The following is a 14,373-nucleotide window of genomic DNA, read 5'->3' as shown; positions in this document are numbered from 1 at the left end:
CCAAGAGTGGCCTGGCATTCTCCCTTTCTATGGTGACCAGCAGGATCTGGGGAGCCATACGAAGGTGGTAGAGCCTCTGTCAGCTGGGTCCCTAAGCAACTGCATGGAGCAGAGCCTTCCACTGACCCGAAACACTCAGCGAGTGACATGACTATGACATATGTGACATCTTTTGCTCCTTCAGCCACTGAATCTTTGGGGTCTAAAAGTTACAGCAGCTTAGCCTACCTCGCTAATACACGGGTCTCCCTATTCACCTCCTTGAGAGTTTCCAAGGGTAACTTTTATTATTACGACTGATTTCTGCCTTATTTCCTGATACTAAGCCCTAGCCCTTTCTTTACCTACTGCATCAGATGTGAGTCCACTGTATGGTGAAACAGACCACTGGAGTGTGGGTGAGGTTTGGGGTGTTTTCTTTTTTAATTGCTTCTTTAACTTTTCTGAACTTTCCATAACTCCGTTAAACATAAATTCCAAAAGTTATGTATAGAAAGAAAAGACTGGAAGGAAAGCCCAGAGTGTCCTGTGGCTACTCCAGAGCTGTGGCTGAGAGCAGGATGGAGACTCCACACCAGAGCCCGGGGGTGGGGTGGGGAGGACTCACCATCAACTCGGCTACTCAGGCAAACTCTTCAGGAAAACATCTCCCATTGGCACAGTCCTTGGGACAGTTAGATGTCAGAGACACAGGTCCCAATGCCCTCGCAGTGAGTGGCCTCTACACATTGTTCCACACACCAGCTGCATCAGCTCACCTGGGGAGCTTGGAAAGATGGATTCCCCAGGGCCCACTGACTGAGCTTCTGATCCAGCAGGTCTGGGGGGGGCCCAGGTGTCTGTATTTTTAACAAGTTCCCCAGATTGGGGCCCCCTGGATATCCTCATGGTCCTTCCTCTCCCCACTGACTCTTTTAGGGGTTCAGGAACAGGACCCAACCCCTGCCTGTGGCTCCCCTCAGCCTCTCCTTTACAACAGAGACTTTGCACAGAGACGCCTCCTCCTCTGGGTACCGCATGTCATGCACACAGCTCGATCCAGAGGGTGAATGAGCCCTTTCTGCAGGTTTTGTAGAACTCCCAGGCCAGCCAGAAGCAGCCTGTGCCGGAGACCCAGCCCTGTCTCACTGCCCAGAAGCCACTAGCAGAGTCAGCCTTGTGGTAGGTTTTAAAAGCATCCATGTTCCCCCCACACTCCTTCCTCTCACCCACCCATCCCCACCCAGCCTTCTGACTCTCTAAGATCCCAGAGGCCGTCCCCACTCACTCAGTGCCCTGTGGGGTGGGGGTGTCCAACCAGGCGACTACAGGGCTCTCAGCTGGTGACAGCGCCTTTAGCTCTTCAGCTTCCTCATCTTGGGAGGGCAGCCGCCTCCTGCAAGGACACAGGCGTGGAGGGGCCTTCAGCGAGAGCAGGGGCCCTGGGGAAAGTGAGCCAACTTTGACCCCTGCAGACCACTCAGAGCCAAATCCTGGGTAGGGGATGAGATAGGGGATGGTGCTGCCTAAGGGTCATCACTTGCCTGCAGGGAGACAAAAAGGGAGAAGGGAGGGACACCGTCACTCTGTGGAACTCAGTCTCCACATCTGTTCAATGGCCTGGCATAAACATCACAGCACTGACCCGGTCTCAGGCAAACCTGAGTTTGTATCCAGCCCTGCCTCTTACCAGTGCGTGACCTTGGCAAGTTACTTAAACTCTCTGAGCCACCTCAGTTTCCTATTCTGTAAAATGGGACTAAATCTGCCCAATTCAACCAGATACTTATCACTCAGTCAGGCCTCAGCTTAAGTGTCCTTCTCCCTTTCCCCTCCGAGTCTAGTCTAAAGCCACTGGCCTCCCCATCTCACCCCACTCCATTCTCTATCACACCACGCTCTCAGCTACCATGAAGACTGGAGGGCTCTCATTCCATCTTCTGGAAGGTCAGCCTCCTTCCCTTTGCAGATGTGAACCAGGTAGAAAAGTAACTGTCCGTGGCCATGGAGTCCAGTTTCTAGTTTATGGTAGGACCCAGGACAAGCCCATCCCCACCTGGAGCCCCAGGTTCCCTATCTGAGGAATGAAGACTAAATTATCCTGTCACTCAGTCCCAGTCTGCCATGAGGTGCTATATTTGGAGACACTGGTGTTTAGGCTGGTGATGTCTAGGTTGGAATCCACCTGGGATTCTTTCATCCTCAACCCCGTGACTCTGGATTCTACCAGTAGGGCTTCTAGAGGGGCACAGTAGGAGGGATGGGTAGCATTTGCTTTATTCCAGAAGGCCCTGAAACTATCCTATTACCTTCTGCCAACTCACCTAGGAGAACAAAATGCATGGCTTCATCTCTTTCACACTCTAATTAATAGGACGGCCATCCACACAAGAAGAATGGGGTCAAAGTCCCACACCTGGGACCCAAACTCAGTCCTCCTGTGCCCAGCCTGGTGCCCTCTCCCAAGCCTGGAGAGCACACGCTGCCCCTGGGAACGATGAGGGGAACTACATCCGCAGCCAGCTCCCCCAGCCCTTCCTAGGACCTGGCCCCGTGCTCAGCACCACACGTGCAGTAACTGGGTCAGTTTTCACAACAATCCTGGTAGACAGGTGGTGTTTCCCATCATACAATGGGAAAATGGAGGCCTTGGAAGGTTAAATGACTTGCCTCAAGCCTTCTGTCTGGTAAGTGCTGAGCTGGGATTTACTCCAAACCACGGCTTTCAGCTGTGAGAAGGGCCGTGCCCATGTGCCCCTCTGTCAGACCCTGTGGTTTTGGTGGCTTTTCTGCTCCCATCCATTGCCTCCAATGCTCATTCCATCCCTGACCAGAGGCAGTCCCACTGGCCTCCCCATCGGGCATCAGAATTCTCCGCTCTCGGGGCCCAGCTCAGGCAGAGGCTCCCCCAGGTTCTCGCAATCACATTCTACTCCGCACTCTCGGGAATAGTCTTCTTTGTTTGTTTGATTACTTGGTCATTGTCTATCTCAGCCCCACTAGCATGTCAGTTCCGTGAGGGCAGGCCCCTGTCAGGCTTCTCCTTGATGCATCGCCAGCACCTGGAGCAGAGCCTGGCACATGAAAGACGTTCAGTAAATGTTTGCAGATGAAAAAAATGAGTGAATGAATGAATGAATGAATGAATGATAGGGATAAGAGGAACCTCACAGGCCCAGCCCATAAGCAGAAGGCAGGAGGCCTGGGTTCTAGTTCCAAGTGATCTTAGCCCCCTCCCAGCCCCCCAATATCCACCCCACCCCAGCCTGTACAGTTTCCCTACCCTTATAAAGAGAACAGAAGGAGGTAGACCAGATGTCTCCAACCATAGTGGCACCATTTCTTCTGCTGTCTGTGTTCTGTATGTAATTCAGTGAATTAAACATGAGGACTGATGGAGCTGTGATCTGTGTTCTGAGGCTGGGTAAGATTATGACTCTTCTACTTTTAAATTCTGAGAGTCCCCTGCTTGTCACATCTAGCCATCTCCATTCTGGAAGGCTCCTGGCCTCTGCTGAGAAATTACTCAAGGACCCATGGATGAGAGCAAAAATTAATCAAGGAAAAAGAATCATCTCTCAATCCAGCCGGTGCGGAGAAGCGTTGGTAGCTCCTCTTCAGCTTAAACATAGTCATTCACAAAGCACTGTGCTGTACTTCGCAGTCTGCCTACAGCTGTATGCAGGATCTGGCTCAGGTCGCCCAAAACCAACTCTGACCACGCAGCAACAAATTGATCTCAAGAGGCATAAAAATGCGTGCAACCTTGACCAAGAATCCCATTCTTGACAAAGGAGCCTAAGGACAGAGAGCAGAAGACCAAAGAGCTGTTCACAGCACGATTACGGACAGTGACCAATAAGAGGGGATTTAAGTCCATTCTGGCACATGGAACTGGAAGAATGTCACACAGTCATAAACGTGTGTTAAGGAGACAGCCCAGCAATATACAAAAGGAATCACTGAATGAGATGTGGTCTCAAATGAGATGCGATCCAAATCACTGCTTCAATTAAAACCACACAAAAGCATGGGCCCACAATCAAGGAATGAAAGAGAAAACAGAAAAATAAAAACACCACCTAGTGTGATGAGACTATAGATGATTATTTTTCTAGCGTTCTTTGGTATTTCCATTGTATTATTTAATAATAAAACGAGGGTGGTGTTAGAATTTAGCCTCGCCACATTTATTACCCCCTTCTAACAGACAGTTGAGGGTATCTGGGACAGGGCTTCCCTGGACAGTTCTCTATAGAGCCCTATGCCAGGAACTAGGAGAAACAGGAAGGGGATGCTTAGTCCCCACTCTAACACCAACTCGCTGAGTGACCTTGGACCAACTGCTTTCCCTCTCTGGCCTCAGTCTCCTCATCTGCCAAATGGACAGGTGACACAGTGCTGTGAAAAGCCCAGGAGAAGCATAAAAGTTAACCTGTGGGTCCCCTCGGTGGATCCCGGGACCATGAGGGTGTCAGCTTTGGCAGGAGAAGGTGGTGGCAGCTGGGGTGAGGGTGGGTTGTCCTCCACGATGAGGGGGTGGCTGTCAGCATCAGCGTATTCCACCTGCACTTCTGGGTGTTCTTTCGTGGCAGGCACTTGGGGAGAGGAAGGAGAGGACAGTCAGAGAGAGAGAGAAGCCAGGTCCCAGGGGCCTTGGTGTTCTTCAAGGAAGACACAGACAGGATGTTTGGAGCAGCCTCTGGCAGCCTCACCTCCCAATGGGGCCCATAGGAGAGCTCCATGCAGGGGGTGCAAGAATGCAGAGCCCGGTGGCCTCTGAGGACCATGTCACCCCAGCCGCCAGTCCAGGAACCACACTGGAGCACCTAGACCCAGCCTGGAGTCCCGGTCTCTGAAATACCACCTGGTTTCCCTGGGTCTGAAGACGCCCAATTAAGGACTCAAGCTTGGGGAAGGGGGGCGTAGAGAGAGGGCACGGGGAGCCTGGAGGTCCCAAGTCCCAGGACCTGGCCTCGCGCAACCTGGATCAGCTGCTTCCCGTCTCTTGAACCCAGTTTCCCCGTCCCAAGGTAGGGGTGATGATACTTTCCCAGGCCAGAGGGCAGGGGGCAAGAAGGTACATGGCCTCACACTCTTAAAGGGCCTCAGATGGAGACATTTGGAAGTTTCCTCTAGTCAAGAGAAATACTTGCCTTTGTAGTGTGTGTTACCCATGTTTGAGTACCTGTTTTGGTATTTCCTTGTTTTCATGCATGCCAAAATTCATTAACCCAACCCCTCTCCCAACCTCTGAGAGGCCCAGTGCCGCATCTGCCATCTCAAGAATCGGGTCCTCCTTAGGAAGCCTGGGTGTGGCCCTACTTCAGGCTTCGTTATCTTCGCCAGGGACTGTGGGGACAGGTCTGCCCCGAGGCGGAGTTCGGAGGATGCCGAGGGGCTCAGATGGTGCCCGACTCCGAGGCACACGTGGGCAGGACCTTCCCATCGCAGCCAGGTGCAGGCCTGGGTACCAGCAAGGCAGGCGTACATCCCCTAAATGGGGAGGGGAAGCATTTGGAAACACGGGGATATGTGCCTTTATTTTTCTTTGATTTAATACAGTTTCATTTTTCAAAATGTGCAGTTGGTGGGGCCTGTTGTTCATGCATCTTCACCAGCGACTGGAGCACCCCCACCCTTGGTGTTTCTGGTGGCAATGACTTGAGCTCTAGGCTTTGAAACTAGTTCAATAAGCCCTGTACTAAGGAGCTCCTGAAGGGAGCTGGTGAGGAACTATGGGTCTTCCGTCTCTCAGAGACAGCAGCTGGGGTTATACGTTTATAGCTGGCAACTTCCTCACAGAGCTGGTCATATGTCGCTTTGTCACACACGACTCGGTTCCTGAGCTTGTCCCAAACGTTGCCCTTGGACCACGTCTTCTTTATGGCCTTGCCCCCAGATGTGATCGCTGGGGCTTGGTCTTCCTTGGCCGACTTTTCGGCATCTTTGTTCTTCTCGTCGTCCACGGGCGGCATAGTGAAGCTCGGAGAGCAGATGCTACCACTGCTGCGTCGCTAAGATGTCCTATGTGACTTTTCGTTTTAAATGGCCACCACGGGGACAGCCAGTACTTTGTGGAGTTTGGTGGAGAGAACCTGAGCAGGCCTTGAGACTTCAGGGCATTTGTTTTACCAGGCCTTGGGCTCCCAGGAGAAGAGGATGAGCAGGAATTGAGAAGTTTTTAAAAACTGAAGAAGTTTTGTCAGACTAAGAGATGCCCCAGGCTACGGAAAACAGGAGAAAGCGTGAGCAGAGGGGACCTCACCCTGCTTCCTGGAGAGGTGAGCTGGAGGTAAGGGGCGGGGGGCATGGAGTCAGCCAGGACTCTCAAGTGCTCAGGGCCCCACAATGCCCCCCAGCGTGACTGCCAGGCAGCAGAAAGTGCCCTCGCCTCCCCATCCAGCCTGCCTCAGGGAGCCCGGGAGGGAGCAGGTGCTTCCCAACCCCCTGAGTAAGACCCTGCAAACTCGATCGCCCCAGGGGAGGAGAGAAAACGCCTAGGCCTGGTGTTTCGTATCCTACCAACTTGGGAGATTGGGAACTCACAGTAGAAATTATATTGGTTGATATTATATTGAATTATAGAACAACAATAATATGATTAAGAACATAAAGAATAATAGTCATGATTAAATTGGCTTAGAGAATAATAATGTTTACTGTTAAGCACTTCCTATGTGTCTGTCAGGCATTCGTTTTACTAAACGGTAAGAGCTTTATATACATTCATTCTTTGACCCCTCCTGGCCACGCTGTTAGGTTATTGCTATGCTGTCCCCATTTTGTGGGAAAGGAAACTGAAGCACAGAGAGGGTAAGAAACCTGCCGCAGAGGCAGGATTTGGTCCCAGGCAGGATAAGCCTGGCTCCAGAGCTTAAACTCTCACCCCATCCTGAGGTTGGGGACCAGCACACACAGAAGCAGCTGTTTAAACAAAACCTCACTGGGTGCCAAGCAGCATCATTGAAATGGTGTTAATGACCTTACTATGAGCTGTCATTGTTTTGTCTGCAGCATCTAAAATCATTGAGTGTCACCCCACAGCTGGTTCAGTCCCCTGTCCCAATGTGTCACTGGGAATATTTTTTCAAAGTGTGGGGCTCCCTAGGACCAGGGATGACACAAGATGATGTTAGATGGCACAGACCAGGTAAAGCACGGCATATAGCGAAAATATTCCTCCCATTTCAACTTTCTCTAGATCCTGAGTGCCCAGAGAAGGAGACTCAGGTGAGTGCTGCCGTGGCCTTAACGCCCCTCTGCCTCACCCTACTCCCCGTTTGTGGCTGAGAGAGCGGGCCTCAGCTGTGAGCCTTCGGCTGCCATCATATTTCACTAGACACTAACAACACGCCTTGGTTTTCACTGTACTTGGGGTTACTTCTATTTCTGCCTCCTGTTGATGGTAAGTCATGCTGGTTTCCCATTTTAATGGTAATGTCGAGTTTCTTGTTTGAATACACTGAATTAAATTTACAAAGAGAATCCATTGAACAAAAACTAGTAAGTAAATAAAAGTGAATTGGTACAGACTATAGCACACATAGAGTGATATTGGGGTGGAGGTCGTGGCGGGGTGGGGGGACCCTTTGGAGTGAGTGGATTTTGGGCTTGCCCTGAAGACTGACCCTGGGTGTCCTCCTTCGTCGTGGGGATGACAGTGTGCCACCTCACCCCCACTCTGTGCCCACGCCAAGCCAGGAAGAGGAGAGAAGGTACCAGTGGATCTTGTCTCATGAAATGTTCAGTTCTGCCTACTTGCTGATCTCAGAGGCAACCTAGCCCAGTGTCATTCCAAAATAAACAATCAAATCAAGAGAGAAAGTGGACAGGCCTGGCTTGAGTAAGGCAGAAAGTGACAGGGGTTGCCCAGAGGTGCCAGTGTGTTCCTGAGGGCTTTGTCATCAGGCAGCAGCAAGCAGCAGGAGCCCGGAGGCCCCTGAGGGGAACTTGTCACAATTAAACGGCTGCATTGGCCCCTGAGGATGTTTCTTCTCCTGGGCTACCTGTCAGCACCTGGGAGCCTCTCCTTTCCTGAAATGGAATTTTCAGGGCAGATATCAACGGTCCTCAGAAATTCTAGCTCCCAGCAAACTCTCAAGATCAGAAGAGTGTCTGCAATGAATCTCCACGTTCTTCTTCTGCTCCATTCCTCTCCGCTGTTCCCCTGCCCAGCTCCCTGCCCCAAGCCTCTTGACCTGGAGATCTGAGTGACTTGTTTAAACCAGGGTCTGAATGACTACTGGTATAGAAAAATGACGATCTGAAGAAAGCAATGTTTAACCCAAAGAAACGAGTTGCTAACTGTGGAATTTTAGGCACAGAGAGACTGGAACTAATAGCCCTCAAGTCGCCACAAAGCACGATGAAGGCTTTGGTCAGCAGAGGAAGAGGATCCATGCTCCCACACCACGCCCATGGCTCCCATGCGGGGAACGCCCAAGCCATGCAAAGCACACACCACGGCACGAGCATGTGGGTGGCTGAGCTCACGCTACCGAGGCGACGGACACCGCTCCTGGTCTCCTTGGCGAAGCTGGAGTTGGACAAGGCGGTCCTCCGGGAGATGAGCACAGGGATGCGGGTGATTGGGGGGTAGCGGGGCACATTGGGGAGGTGGTCCACCAGGTTTGGGGGGGCCAGGCTGGGGGCCACCTGGCCAGGCAGCTGGTCCTGGACCAGGCGATTCAGCTCCGTATCCTGGCCTGGTTTAGCCATGGTGCTGAGGCCAGAGGGTCTCAGGCAGAAGCGCGGCCCTGGGAACGGCACAGAGGAGCACAGAGTTGGGGGAGGCAGGGGAAGTGGGGCTCCAGCCCGGTGCCCACCTGCAGTTGCAGCAGCTACACCCAACGTCTGGAGCATCACACTCGTCCCTGGAGTTTAATGGCGAACACACCACCATGTCATGTGGCTGGTCTGCCCCACAGCTCTGAGGGACAGCCCGAGCCCCCCAACGCCTGTGCTCTCTCTGCTAACCAACCACCAGTAGCATTTCTCACCTCAGACTCAAAAAATCAGAATCAAAGAACCCGGAACTCCTCAGACCCTTAGACTCACAGACTCAGGACTCAAACTTTCCTCGCCTGGTAGGATTTTCCATTCCAAAGAAACCCTGGAGCTTAATTAATTTCACTTCAAACAGAAGCAGTAACTTCTCCTAGGGCCCTGGTTCCCAACTGGGCTGCACACAGAATCACGTGGGGAGGTTTAGAAATGTCTGAGGCTGGGGCCCATCCCAGAGATTCTGATGTAATGGTTTGGGGTCAGGCTGGGCACCGGGAATTTTAATATCCCCAAATGATTCCGATATGCGGGCATGTGTGAGAACCAGGGCTCAAAGCCGTCACCTCTCAAACACTAATGTGCAGACAAATCACCAAGGGTCTTGTTACAATGCAGGTTCTGGTTCAACAGATCTGGATGGGGCCTGGGATTCTGCATTTCCAACCGGCTCCCAGTGACACCAAAGCTGCTGGTTCTAGGGCCACACTTTTGAGTAGTGGCAGAAAACGGCCGTGCCTCAGTGTTTCTCAGAGTGTGGTGCCCAGACCACCTGCTTCCAAATGACCTGAGGAAGGGGCAGAGGCCCTGGAACCTGAGTCTGCACCCAGGTGAGCCTGGCCTTATCTCTCTATGTGGGTGCAGACTTAGTAGGTTTCCTACAGATGCATGTTGAAATGGACAGGGATGTTTTTCAAAGGCCAGATGGGGAACAAGCTCAAGATGCTGGGTTTAGGATCCCTGGCTCCAATCCCATCTCAATCCCTGGCCGGCTGGGACACAAGCATCATGGTACAATTACTGTTTCCTCACTCAGTGTCCAGATGTCCTCAGCTCCCCTGGACTCTGTCCCTCCAGTGCCTGGGGTCTCAGGATCGGAGGCGGTGATAAAAGCAAAGTGCCTATGCTGGGTCCAGCCTGGAGCTCTTAGCAGTAAGAAAAAGCTCATTGAGAGATGTGGAGTCTAGAACATGTCCTTAGCAAGCTCTGGCCCCAGTTCTGACTCAGATATGTCATGTTTGAGCCAAACCGCTGCTGGCTGGTAGCCCGGAAAACTGTGTTCTCAGTGAGGGAGGTGGCAGGAAGGGTTGGCTGGGAGCAGGGTTTCCCCAGGCCTGCTGGAACCCTGGAACCTCAGGGTAATTCCCCTAGAGCCTTTGAAATACATCACCAGGCTCTGATAATGTGGCCCCAAGACCCAGAGGAGGGGTTTGCCTGAGGATGGGACAGGTGAAGCGGTGTAGGGAGGGTGGAGATGGAGGGATAGGAGGTAGGGTGCCCCTGTGCCAGGCTGCCACCAGCCTGAAAGTATCCTGGACATTCTATAACTGCCCTGCCCCCCACCCACACACACACAACTACCTCCTGAGCTGGCGTCCACGGCCTCCTCCTGCAAAATATAAAGTGGAAACAGAGCTGTGACCATCAAGCCCCTGCCCAGCCCTCATCCAGCCCCGCCCCTATCAGGAGATCTGCCTTCAGGGGTCCCCCTGGGCCCCAAGTCCACTCCTCACCTGCCCAGCTGGCCAGGCCCTGCCCTCCCACTTTCTGAGGCATCCAGGGAGATGGCCTCCATGCTGCAGAGGGCGGTGCACACAGGATCCCCAGGCCCCAACACTTGGACTTGTCACACATAACAAGGGGCTCTTATGCAGCTTTGCGTATGTGGGGACAAAGCAACTAAAGCAGCCCCACAGCCTTCCCCACCGGGCACCGCACTTCACAGTGTACAGCTACGTACAACACCCTGGGAGGGGGTTTAGCCCCATTTTACAAAGGTGGCCACTGAGTGAATCGGAGGTCCAGAATGGGGCGGTGACTTGTCCAGGGTGGCACAGCCATGTGGGGACTGAAGTGCAGGTTCCCCACCCTCAGCTGTGTCACCCAAGGCCCTTGCTAACACCATCTGAACCCTGGTATGAGCAGGGCTTCGCAAGACCCCCCCACCCTGCTCCCCTCTATCTGGTGAGCTGTCACCATCCCCTGGGGGACCCAGCCCCTTCCGCTTACACCCGCCCAGGCCTCCGAGGGAGCCAGGTGCCAGGCCTGGTGCCACCCCATCCATACCTGGCGTGAGGCCCTCCGGGGCTCAGTCCCGCCTACACTGCTCAGGTCCTCACCGGCCTGTGTCACCAGACAGCTCTCCAGCAGCACACTGTGACCCAGAGAGGGAGAAGGAAAGGGTTGGAGTTAGGGGTATTAAACATTTCCTAAACGCTGCTGAGTGCCAGCTCTGTGCTGGGAGCTGGGACACAAATACTCCTGAGAATCGGTCCTCGCCCGCATGAGGCTTCCAGCACAGGGCGGGTGGCAGACCCCATGACCTGCTAACCATCTCCCAGTCTGACATGTGCTGGAGCAAGGGGCTGTGAAAGGCACAGCCACAATTCTGCTTAGGAAGGAGGGCCCCCCAGCGGAGGTGGCCTGTGAGCTGGGCCTCACGGATGATGAGTTGACCATGAGAAATAGGTGAGGAAGGGCATCAGGAAAGGGGACGATCACGCGTAAAGAAAGCACGGAGGACGGTCTGAGAAACTGTCCTCTGGGGTGTGACCAAAGGGCGCTGGATAGTGTTCAAAATATATGCCTGGCATTTCCCCTCTGAGAGTTTCCAGGCAACCCTGGTGACGTAGGCAGGGCAGAGAGTATGAGACAAGTGAGGCCCAGAGAGGTGAACTGACCTGACCAAAATCCCACAGAAAACCTGGATTCCCCATCCTCTCTTCTGGGCCCTCCCGAGGTGGGCGGGGCGGTGGGCCCAGACGGCAGCCCCAGTCAGTTTGGAGTCAGCAGCCTGGGAGCAGAATCAACCGGCAATCGGCAATCGTATTGTCGCAGCTGCTCCCACAGGCTGTGTGCCAGGCTCTGGGCCCAGTACTTTGCATGCTCAGCTCTCCCTGAACCCTCACCCAAATATTACCCTGAAAGACCAGGGCTGCGACTCATCTCATTCTACCTCGGAAATCGGAGGCTCAGAGAGGTCCAGTGGCCTGTCCATGGTCACATGGCCTGTATAAGGCATGTGTAGATGAAACACAGGTGTCTCCGACCCCAGGGCCACGTACTTAACACTCCGCTGCCTGCCTCTCAGTGTCTAAACAGCAACACGTGACGTGGAAGAGTGACGTGAGTGTCTGGAGGATTCACACACCTGTATTTCTCTTCATTGTATGGTTATTTCCATCATGTGGGGCCTGAATTATCAGGGTCATATTCTCTACCCTGCCCAAGAAGAAACAGATTGCCTCAAAGAGATTCCAGTTATGAAAGCAAGAGCACGTTATGACTTTCATGGGGCATGGGCACATTAGCCTTCACGGGCCACTTCCTCCATAAAAATACGTTAAAAATTATATTTTGTGACTATATTTACGTGAAGATTCTTATGTTCATATTATATATTAAAATATTCTTTTCCATCTAAAAGCTTTTTGTTGTTGTTGGGCTGATTTTAAAAGAAAGTAAAAGATTCTTGTGGGCTCCTAAAAGTATTGTGGGAACTATGCCCTCCTGGGTTCTCAGAGCAGACAGGCCCAGGAAACGAGCTTTCCAAAGTCTACTCAGAGGCTTCTCTGGGTCTTGTTTATTCCAGAATCAGCCAGGAAGTCACTGTGTGGCCGTGGACAAGTCACCAGGAAGCCCTTGGGCTGCCTCTGTTTGCTCATCTGTTAAGTGGGTTGGACTTGCCCAGCCTGACTTACTTGGGCGAGGTCAGAAAGGCCACTGAGAGTCTCATGGAAAAGTCAAAAAAGACTCCCCATGTCAGGGGTCATTCTCAACTCTGGTCAAGACTGGTCAGCAGCTTTCCTTGTCTGTGGTACCAAGTGTTCGCTTTGGAGCCAGCCCTACCTGGGACAGAAGCCCAGCTCTGCACTCGCTGCCAGGCACCCCTGGACATGTAGCGTACTGTCTCTGAGCCTCTCTGGGCTCTCTCATCTATGAAATGGGGTTAATAACAGATGCCTGAGCACCATGTCTGGCATAGGAAATAGTGCTAATTGAATGGCAGCTGTTATAGTGATTGTTTTTGTTATTATTATTATTAATCCCAGAGGAGGCAGCCTTCATCAGGATTATGAATCACGCATGTGGATTGTGGAATGTTTTTCACAAACATCTCCAGCTATTGAGACACCTACCCAGCCCTACCATGGTGCTGCCAACAGCACCAGGGCCTGTCCTGGGACCTATGTACCTGAAGCCATGCTGCCCCTGGTCGGCAGTATGCCCAGTGCCTGCCAAAAGCCCCTCCTGTCTGGCCCAGAAGTACCAGGCCATTGACTTCTAGAAGGTTCCAAATCCCAGGGAATTCCAAGTATAGGATCAGATTGGCTGAGGTGGGCATCCCAGAGGAACCCCGGCTCTCCAAGTTAATGGTGCAGGGAGTAGCAGAAGCAGCCCGTTTGCAAGGGTTTATAGCCCACTCTTCCTTCCCCAAGTCACCCAGCAGGCTGTGCCCCCAAATTAAGTTTCTCACTGTTGCATTCAGCAGACTCTTCACCTAGCACTCCAACCACAAAAGAAGGAAGGAGGGGAGCCCTTAGGAGGAACAGCCACCTACTTGGGTCTCGCTGTCTTTGCCGACAAGGACGCCCATGGTGCAGGTATTCAGCTGGGGACGGCGACATTCATCCCAAGCCCCGGGACAGTGCATACAAAGAGACTTTGGAGAGTACCAGCCCAGCCCTGAGCCTGCAAGACTGGCTCTGGAGCCAGTGTGGCTCGGGTGGTGGATGAGCCACTGATCCTTCCTGCTTCTAATCAGATTGAGAGGATGTGCAGGGAACTCACAGAAACACCCCAGGGAGGCCAGGTGGGGACCAAAAGGCTGTGGTTGCTAGGAAAAGCTGAGCTGTTGCCAGCAGAGACCAGGTCGCTAGGCGACCATCTATCTGTTACCAGGGCCCGCACGTCATCAGTAACCCCTGTGCCTCTGCAAAGCAGGCCAGGAGCATCCTTCCCCAGCTTGTGACAGCCCAGGTTCTTGCCCACACCAGACCCTCTGGCCCTGGCTCTGGGATCACTCTCTTACCAGTGTCCCCGCCCCTACCTGAGGCCCCAGGGCCTATAAGTTCCCTGAGTTTGAAACTCTGGGCAAAGGTTTGTGTGAGCGTGTGTGTGCCTGCAGCATTGTGGGTAACTGTATGCATGTGCTGGTGAGCGAGCATGCAGTGTGGGTATGTGCAAGTGTGTACGTGTGTGCCTGTGAGTGTACATGTGTGCACGAGAGTGTGTTGTGTGTGCTTGTGCATGTATGCAGGCTATGCCTGGGTATAAAGTGTTCCTAACCTGGCGTGTGTGTCGGTTTGTGTATGTGCAGTGCAGAAGCGTGTGTACGAGCATATGTACCTGTGTGCACTGTGCACAGAGAACACGTGTAGTTAGTGCATG

The 14,373-nt window shown here is 52.9% G+C and overlaps 1 protein-coding gene and 1 pseudogene across 1 annotated transcript in view; both read right to left on the bottom strand.

The window, feature by feature from the left end:
- Positions 1-14,373, bottom strand: part of CNGB1 (cyclic nucleotide gated channel subunit beta 1) — an 84,979-nt gene that overhangs the window by 29,754 nt on the left and 40,852 nt on the right. The window contains exons 16-20 of the mRNA XM_088800330.1: positions 11,050-11,137; positions 10,345-10,372; positions 8,481-8,738; positions 4,415-4,577; positions 1,268-1,375 (exon numbers count right to left, since the gene is read on the bottom strand). Of these exons, the coding sequence (XP_088656456.1) occupies positions 1,268-1,375; positions 4,415-4,577; positions 8,481-8,738; positions 10,345-10,372; positions 11,050-11,137 (645 nt within the window). The remainder of the gene's footprint in view (positions 1-1,267; positions 1,376-4,414; positions 4,578-8,480; positions 8,739-10,344; positions 10,373-11,049; positions 11,138-14,373) is intronic.
- On the bottom strand, positions 5,584-8,466 carry LOC109459805 (small ribosomal subunit protein eS25 pseudogene; annotated as a pseudogene).

Source organism: Rhinolophus sinicus, chromosome 8 (genome assembly GCF_057876585.1).
Source record: "Rhinolophus sinicus isolate RSI-liver-muscle chromosome 8, RSI-T2T, whole genome shotgun sequence".
In the NCBI taxonomy this organism is placed as follows: domain Eukaryota; kingdom Metazoa; phylum Chordata; class Mammalia; order Chiroptera; family Rhinolophidae; genus Rhinolophus; species Rhinolophus sinicus.
This window is presented reverse-complemented; position numbering and strand designations above follow the sequence as displayed.